Here is a 9,330-nt window from a genome sequence, read left to right as displayed (position 1 = left end):
TAATTATATATATATATAATTAATTTTAATCAAATTTCTAGATTGTATATATTGATATAAATTCTTATTTTATTATTATCATATATATTTATATGATAAAATTGCAAAATAAATAATATATTAATTTTTTTAAAAAATGAAAATAAATATATAATGTTTTTAATTTATAGTTTGATTTTTTTATAGATTATAATTTTTTTTTTAATTTTAATTAATTATTATTATTTTATTTTAGGATCCATATCACATGAAAGCTATAGAAATATCACGTGATAGCACAAAAGATTGCCCAAATTTAGTACCAAGTGCATTCAAAAGTCGCATTGTTGGTTGCATTTGTGAACCAGATACTTCACATGTAAATTGGATGTGGTTACATGATGGCCAACCACGTCGATGTGAATGTGGACATTGGTTTAAACTTACTCAAGTTGCACCACTTTAATTTAATGTCATTTCTTGTTAATTAGTCATTTGTTTAAAACATAGAATTAATGTTGTATAAAATATTAAAAATTGTTTTTATTTATTACCTTCTTATATCCTTTCTTAATATTTCATATATATCTTTTAATTTAATTTAAAAATAAATTTGAAATCATTAGTTTTTGTGTTATATTTATTATCTAGTTTATTTCTAAATATTTATTTTAAAAATTTGAAGATAAAAAAATTTTTTTTATGATATGAATTTATAAAAACAATGTAATATTAAAGTTTATTTTATAATTAAATGATATGAATTTTTATATAGTAATTAAGTATGTATATTTCCAATTAAATTATTTTAATAAATATTATTAAAACCCTATTTATAGTTATATTTTTTTTATATTTTTTATTTTAATTTTAATTAATTTTCAACAAAATCATGATTAATTAATTTTAAAAAAATTATATTTATCTAGTAATATATACTGAAACAAAATATAAATAATATAAATAAACAAACATATATAAAGCATATAACCAATAAAAATATAATGAAATAGGAATATTAAAAAAATTGACTAATACATAAATCTATAATTATATATAAATAAATATGTAAATATTTATTATATAAATTATTTATTTTAATATAATAAAAAATATATTGAAAATATATTTTAATAATAATATATATAAATATTAATACATTTTACAACAAAAACAAAATTTATTTTATTTATTTAATATTTGTAAGTATAAATTAATTTTAATTGATTGTGAAATATTGTAAATATTATATACATAATATTATATTTTATTACTTGTTTTATATTTTAAAAATGATAAATCTTAGTATTATATTTATAAATTTATTACAGTCTCTCTCTCTCTCTTTTATTTTTAAAATATTTTAAAATTTACATAAATTTCTATCAGAATATATTTATTAATCTTAACAAAATCATGATCATAAATAAGCAAATCATTTTTACCATTTATATTATAATTATGCTAATCAATTTATTAATCTTTAAATCTGACATTAAATAATATTGAAAGTTCCTAAAAATTTGTTTAAACACAATATACATTTTGGTATTCTCTTTGAAAAGCAGTGCTTCTTGTATTTGTTAAAACATCAGTTCTTGGTCTACGGAAGAGTAGCACATGTGGTTCTGAAAAATTATATAAATTTACAAGAATTAATATATTATTTATTATTATTTATTATATTTATTATATTGTAAATTATTTATTATATTGTAATTATATTCAATGTAAATATTCAATTTTAAAAATAAATATTTTCAATTTAAAATATATGTTATTATTATATATAAAATTTTAATATTATTATATAAAATATAAAATATAAATTTATCTGAGTTTCTTAAAGAAACANTTCTGACATAAGATGAGTTTTTGGAACATGTCTTGCTAAATCAGCTGGTAGAATAACATGTCTGTAAACAAATAACTGCTTATTATAAACTTATATTTATTGTAGCTATATAAATTTTTAGTTTTAGTTATAAATAATAAATAATTTATCTTTTTATTATATATTTTTTATAAAATATTTATGAATTATACATATTCAAGTAATAAAAAAAATAATAATAATAAAAATGTAATATAAAATAATATTTTTAATATATTGAAATATATAATGAAATATATAATATAAGATTATATATAAGATATAAGAATAAAAATTTATATATACATATAGATTCTTTAATTTTCAATAAAGGTATTAGAGATATTCTGTATTTTAATTTATATTTTATATTTAATTTTTTAAGACGAACAAACTAGACTTTTGTACGAACCTATATTCATATTTATCGTCGTTGTATTTTTCAGAATATTGTATTTGATCAGCTGGCATATTATATTTGAATGATTATATCTGAATAAAAATTATAAATTTATAAAAAATATAGTTCTTTTTTTTTATAAGATTAGTTTTCATAAAAATTATATATATACATATAAAAATAAATTTCACCTTATTATATATGATTTTAAATAAATTTTAACACTAGACAAGTTTAGTATTGGTACTAATTTTTTTTCAAAAGCCATAACAGGTTGCACAGGTATATGCATGTTTTAAAAACTAATGCGCCCTCTCTTGTAATTCCATTTAATTCCATTAAATTTAAAAAAAAACATTAAAAATTCAGGAAATATAATTTAAAAAATAAATCTGTTAAAATTCTAAAATATTTTGAAATATTTTAAATTTAATAAATCGATAAGATTCTTATCTTTGTCAATAAAAAATGCAAGATTTATGTCCACTTTGTTTAAAAAATGGCATTAAAAAGAAAATAAAATTATTACAAATTAATTTACAAGAAGCTGTATGGATGTGTGAAGAAGAAAAGGTAAATTTATTATTCTAATTTACGAAAATATGAATATAATATTTTTTTTTTTATTTATTATTAATAATATTTCAGTATTTAATAACATAACCTTATATATATATATCAATAAAAATAATTTAAAAAAACAAATAAAATTTAAATATAAAATATAAATTTTGTTTTATTCTCATTTTGTATTACATAATTAATTTATTTTATATTTTAGTGTATATGGCCTCTTGGATACGAAGATTTTGTATTTTGTCCAAGAGCAGTGGGAAAAATCTGGTCTTGTTATTGGGATGATTATAAACCAACAAAATTAAAAGAAAATATAACATCAACAAAATCATTATTATGTAATACACTTGTATCACCAATGAAACAAACGCCAAAAGAAATGATTGATGATTTAAGTATGTATTACATAGAAAATATTAATATTATAAATAATGATTCAAATATAATAAATTCAAAAACTATTTTTGATCAATCTACTTCTGTTGTTGAAGAATCAAATATAACAGAAAATATTGATATTAAAGAACAATATAATGATAATAATAAAATTATTTTAAATAAAGAAATTAATAATATAAATATACATAATAAAAATTTTCAATTAATTGACAATAATACAGAAAATATAAAAATTAAAAATGAATGGATGAATACATTGAATAAAAATATTAAAGAAGAAAATATTACTTCAATAGAAAATATTAAAAATGTAAATAGAAGAACTCCAAAAATAACAAATGTTGAAAAAACAAATATTGATATTTCTAGTATTAATGTAGGAAATCAAATTTCTGTCTATCAGGATTCAAATAAAAAAATTTTAAATATTGAATCTAAAAATATTGCAGAAACTAAATTAATATCAAAGATTGAAACATTACCAAATTTAGAATCAAATAAAAATAATGAAAATGTATTAAAATCTAATTTAAATGTTACTAAAATGGAAATAGATGGCTTACCACCTATAACATTATCTTTTGAAATTCCATTATGTACTACAACTACTGAAACAGTCAAAAATATAATACAACAGACTGATTATAAAAGTAATAATACAAAATCAAATTCTTTAGAAGTAAAAAATACATTTGTAAAAAGAAATATAACTAGTGGTAAACAATATGAAAAATTCAGTTTTAGTGCTATTAAGAAAAATAAAGAATCAAATAATTCTAATATTGTTAATAATATTAATAATATTAACAATAGTTCTTTAAATATGAAATCAAATCCAACAGTTAAAACAGAAAATTATTTAACAGAAACAGACATAAATGCTGCTTCTATATCAAATCAATTTAATAATTCTATAACTTCATTCAATCAAGAAAGTATAACATCCGATATTTTAGCTACAAATACTAATATAAATATAGATACTGTTTTAGAAGATTATTTAACTAATGATTATAATGTTTCTGAAGATATAAATGATGAATGGATAAATTCTTTGTTAAGCTAACATTTATAATATATATACTTATTATAAAAATTCAAATTTATGATTATATATATAGGTTACATGATATTATTAAATTATTTTATACGAAATATATTTCATAAATATTTCATATTTCATATTTAAATTAATTGTATTTGTAATTACAAATAAAATTTTAAAAGAATTTCAGTATTTTTATTTATATAAAAATATTTTTATATGTTTAATTATGTAATATTTAATTATTATTAAAATTTGATTTTTAGTATTATGATTGTTTTATTATAAAACACATAATTTAATTATATGTTATGAATTTATAATTTCATATTAATAATGTGATAAATACGACATATTTAAAAGATATAATGCAGTTTTATCAATATATATATATATGTGTATTATGTATATGTATATATATGTATGTATATATATGTATAATATATTTAAATACATATAATATTACAAATATTGTAATAGTTTTGTGATTAATTGTATATACATTTTAGAAGCATCTAATATTATTTAATTTAAATAATTTGCAAATTTAGTATAAAAATAATTTTGCTTCTATATAATCCTAAAATAAAAAAAAATATCTACAATTTTTACTTCTTATCCATTTAAAAAATTATATATAATTGTTTTGTTATAGAATTATTCATAATATGTTATGTTTTCACATCATTTATTTTAAAAAAGGAAAAAAAAGGAAAATAAAATATGAACTTTATATATATTTTGATATAAATAACATATACTCATTTTATAGTTGTTTTATGTGTATCACGTATATTACAATATAATACAATTTATGCATAAATTGTTACGACAATATATTTAGTGGAAATTGTCTTTTAAATATAATCAGTATTATTAAGATGATTATTTTGAGATATTATAATTGTACATAATAAACAAAAATGGTTTCATGTATTTTATAATCCAATTATATCTAACGAATATAACATTTAAATATAAATATTTTTAAAATTATCAAAGTAATCATTACATGTGCATTTAATACTCTTTTGAAAAATATATACATATTTCCTTATTTATGAACTGACAATGAATTTATTTCTGTAACTAATTATTTTTGTGATATTCTTAAAACTGACAAACATTTAAACTTTAAATAGAGTTTTATGATATTTAAAATGTATGTCTTAAAAAAAGCAAATCTATTATACAATATAATATATTTTTTAAAAAACTCCAATATTCTTTTGCAACATGAAATAAGAGCAAACTGAAAATGAAAGTAAAATATGCAGAAAATTATTGCAAAAAATATATTTATATTGTACAATTACAATAAATTGCAAAACAAAATAGTTATTTACCTATCAATAAAAAGGCGCTTATATTTTGCATTCAGCTCTTTTCTTTATCTTTTAAAACTTTTATTTTTCGACCTAACAGATCATATTTAGAATGATTTGGTTCTGGATCTTGATCTGTATCTGAACTACATTCGCTGTCACTAGAATCTTCATAGGAACCAAGACCAGGTAAAATTCCAATACATTTCATACCTCCTGTTTCATTTGTTATATTTTTGTTTTCTGAAATATCTTTGAATGCGGATTCACATTCAGTAATTATCTGTTCATTTATTTCACAATCTTCTTTTTTTGATGTATCTTTATTTTCTTCAGATAATTTTCTTTTAACACCTCGTGTAACATCTATATAAATATAATATAATATTAAACTAGTATTGAGATTTGAAAAATATTAAATTATATTTGTAATCTTTTACATATTGAATATATAGTTTTATTTTTTTCATAATAATAAATATTATTTTTTATCCAATAGTTAATTTTAATATATTAAAAAATTTAATATATTAAAAATTTCTATTTACCTTGTTTTTGTTGTTTTTCAGGACGTTTAACTACTACTCCAGCTAATAATTTTAATTGGGAAGTACGGCTTTAAAAAAACAAAATTTATTTTTTAATATTATAAAATATATATTATTTTTATATTATTCATAATAACAGAAATAATAAAAAATTCGAAATTAAATATTAATTATTATTTATTATATAAAATATATTATGTAATTTATTTTATAATATCTAAAATATAATGAAGAAATAAATTATTGAATTAATGAATACATTAAATAATACATTAATATATTACCTTCCAGATGAAATATTTTTATTCATAATTTGAGGATTTTTTAATTCTTGTTTTAATTTTTCATTTAAAGATTTTTCTTGTAATGAAGCAACAGCAGCTTTGAAATCTCGCATTTCTTTTTCTTCTTCAAGATTTTTTTTACGTTCTTCTTCTAATTTTGTTCTATCTACCAAATCTAAAAATTCTACTTCATCATCATCTAAACCTTTTATCATATTTTCTAAAATAAAAAAATAATTTTATAATATAAAAGAAATTTTTAGATATTATGTTCTCTATAACTTTTAACTCACTTAATTTATGTGCCTCTTCATATTCTGCATCTCTTTTATTTTTTTGTTCTTGTAATCGTTCATATAATGATCTTGGATCATATGGTTCCTCTGGAGCTTCTACAAAAATTAAAAAAATATAGATGATGATAACACAATAACTTAGAATTTAAAATATATATAATGAAATATAATATATATAAATATATAATTCTAAAAAAATTATTTTAATTTATTAAATAAATTTTAATTTGATTAAATTATATTTTAAATTATCTATTAATGAAACAAACTATGATAAAAACTATGTATATAACAATTAATTTTAAAATATGTTATATAGTTTTTTACTAAATAAATATACTTTCAAATTAAATTGTTAAAATATAATATAAAATATAGATAAAAATAACCTAATGGTTGATCTGCAGTTCGTACACGTTCCCATTCTTCTTGCCTTATTCTACGTTGTTCTGCAATTTCAGCTTCTGATATAAATCCTGAACTCATTTTGAACTAAAAAAAAATTAAAAAACATAAAATTCAAATCTTTTATAAAATAGTGCTTACAAATAACTTCAATTATTTATTTATTATAATTAAAAATTGATTAAATAATATATATAAATTCATTGATGTTAACAATTATCTTGCAAATTCAACAGATTCAAATCACATAAGAAAATATTATTTAATTATAAATTCTATATTTAATTATATATTAATAATTAATATATAATTATATAATTATCTATTATTTAATTATAAATTATAACTATTTTTAAAACAATAAAATAAGCAATAATATTATAATATTTATGGATACTATAATAATATAGTTAGATAGATTAGATAGATAATTAGATAGATAACATATGTATTTCTATTGAAATATTTATATTAACTTACCACTTTTATTTATAATAAATTCTGATAAATTATATGAATACTTAATAGCGCAAAAGATATTTATTTTTAATATTTGTGAAGTTTTTACTTTTACAAACATTCAACATTTATATATTTAATTTTTCACTTCTCAGTACAATTTAAAAATTAAAATTGTTAAAAAATTTTATCAGTTTTTAAAATAGTTATATCTAGTACGTTAAATTGAATTTCAAAACATTAAATTGAATGATTTAACGTATTATTTGTCTAGGAATATTTGACATTCTAAATTTTAAATACAAAGCTTCTTTTTTTTAAATTTGTTAAATAATAATTTTTTATAAAATGTTTTTTATTTTAATAAAATATTCTTAATATAAGTTAAATTTAATAATGCTAATAAATCAGTATTCTTAGATAAATATTTAGTGCTTTCCGAAGGATGCAGAGGTTAAGTCTTAGATTTTAACTTGAATGATTATAATTATGGATGATTATATATATTGAATATTTTATTGTAAATAGATCATTTTTTCTACACAATCAAAATTAGATTAAATAATTATTTTTATTATTCTATATTAATCTATATCACAAAAATGATATTTGATACCACGAAAATTAACTGCTTATACTTGGTTACTTAGAACTTTATACGCATGCGTGAAATACTAGATAAGTATAATATACAATATGCATATTTACATATATATGATATAACTATATATAACTATATATAATTCTCTGTAAAACAATTTTTAAGTTTTAGTATTTATTTTTTATAATATTCTGATTTCACTTCAATTTGAAATTAGAAAAAAATAAATTATGTAATAATTATATCTAAATTACAAAGTGTTGAACTTTCATTTTACTTAATTATAATTATAAAATTTACAATAGCAAAATTATTTTAAATAATTTGAGTTTTACTCGCAAATTAATCAATTACTATAAATTTCACTAATACAGGATGAAAAAATAACAATCTTTGAAAAAATTATTTCAAATATTTTTATTTTTTAAACAAATTATACATATGTTTCTGGAAATTCAAATGTTACATCTCGACCTGTTAATTTCTTATACACAGCTGCAAATGTGTCAACCTAATAAATAAAATACTTAAAATAAGTACTGCATTATTTTATATAATTCTATAATACTTTATATAATTATCAATAAAAATAAATAAATAAATAAATATAAATAAAAAAATATTGATTTGTGTTTATCAATCTATTATATAACTATTGCATATTATAAAGTAATAAAATAAAATAAAATAAAATAAAAAAATAAAATAAATTTATAAAATAAATCATATTAAAAATTTATTTACCTTATGTTCTATGTTTGTTTGCTCATTTTTATCTAAATGAACTTTAATAAGCTGTGTACCATCAAGTTTAATTCTTATGCGTTTTCCAACAATTTCTACAGGATATACTAAATCTTCCAATAATGCATCATATACTGCTGTTAAGGTACGACTAAAAGAAAAATTTATTATATTTATTATTAATTTATACAATAATATAAATAATATAAATAATTAATAAATATATTTTATTAATATTTTAGATAATAATGATACCTTCTTGGCCTTTTTTGTTTGTTTTTAGTACGTGTTTTCCTTGTTGGTTTAGGTAAAATTTTACGTTCTCCAACAAACATAACATGCTTTCCAGAAAATTTTTTCTCTAATTCACGTACAAGTCTAGTTTGAATTTTTTGA

The 9,330-nt window shown here is 17.0% G+C and overlaps 5 protein-coding genes across 5 annotated transcripts in view; 2 read left to right on the top strand and 3 right to left on the bottom strand.

Moving 5' to 3' along the window:
* Window positions 1-532, top strand: part of LOC102678683 (cytochrome c oxidase subunit 5B, mitochondrial-like) — a 1,665-nt gene extending 1,133 nt beyond the window's left edge. Inside the window, exon 3 of the mRNA XM_006620565.2 lies at window positions 236-532. Coding sequence (XP_006620628.1) covers window positions 236-445 — 210 coding nt within the window. The 3' untranslated portion in view covers window positions 446-532. The remainder of the gene's footprint in view (window positions 1-235) is intronic.
* A 772-nt stretch (window positions 533-1,304) lies between these two features.
* On the bottom strand, window positions 1,305-2,648 carry LOC116186219 (cyclin-dependent kinases regulatory subunit-like). The gene is given in 4 exon segments (XM_031512839.1): window positions 1,305-1,613; window positions 1,787-1,834; window positions 1,837-1,895; window positions 2,444-2,648. Coding segments are annotated over 4 exon segments (315 nt in total). The 5' UTR covers window positions 2,545-2,648; the 3' UTR covers window positions 1,305-1,506.
* A 22-nt stretch (window positions 2,649-2,670) lies between these two features.
* LOC102678547 (putative uncharacterized protein DDB_G0282499) lies at window positions 2,671-4,453 on the top strand. Its single transcript, XM_006620564.2, has 2 exons — window positions 2,671-2,825; window positions 3,034-4,453. The coding sequence occupies exons 1-2, from the start codon at window positions 2,721-2,723 to the stop codon at window positions 4,291-4,293; spliced, it is 1,365 nt and encodes a 454-aa protein (XP_006620627.1). The 5' UTR covers window positions 2,671-2,720; the 3' UTR covers window positions 4,294-4,453.
* A 579-nt stretch (window positions 4,454-5,032) lies between these two features.
* On the bottom strand, window positions 5,033-8,250 carry LOC102678413 (PSME3-interacting protein). The gene is made up of 6 exons (XM_006620563.2): window positions 7,611-8,250; window positions 7,115-7,217; window positions 6,723-6,821; window positions 6,430-6,649; window positions 6,146-6,213; window positions 5,033-5,963 (listed from the first exon to the last, which is right to left on the bottom strand). The coding sequence occupies exons 2-6, from the start codon at window positions 7,209-7,211 to the stop codon at window positions 5,650-5,652; spliced, it is 798 nt and encodes a 265-aa protein (XP_006620626.1). The 5' UTR covers window positions 7,212-7,217; window positions 7,611-8,250; the 3' UTR covers window positions 5,033-5,649.
* A 332-nt stretch (window positions 8,251-8,582) lies between these two features.
* LOC102678269 (40S ribosomal protein S7) overlaps window positions 8,583-9,330 on the bottom strand; it is a 1,678-nt gene continuing 930 nt past the window's right edge. The window contains exons 3-5 of the mRNA XM_006620562.2: window positions 9,190-9,330; window positions 8,935-9,085; window positions 8,583-8,701 (exon numbers count right to left, since the gene is read on the bottom strand). The exon at window positions 9,190-9,330 is cut by the window's right edge and continues 65 nt beyond it. Of these exons, the coding sequence (XP_006620625.1) occupies window positions 8,624-8,701; window positions 8,935-9,085; window positions 9,190-9,330 (370 nt within the window). The 3' untranslated portion in view covers window positions 8,583-8,623. The remainder of the gene's footprint in view (window positions 8,702-8,934; window positions 9,086-9,189) is intronic.

This window comes from Apis dorsata, unplaced genomic scaffold (genome assembly GCF_000469605.1).
Source record: "Apis dorsata unplaced genomic scaffold, Apis dorsata 1.3 scaffold_517, whole genome shotgun sequence".
NCBI lineage: Eukaryota > Metazoa > Arthropoda > Insecta > Hymenoptera > Apidae > Apis > Apis dorsata.
Note: the sequence above shows the minus strand (reverse complement) of the source record. Positions and strands in the feature narration are given on the sequence as shown.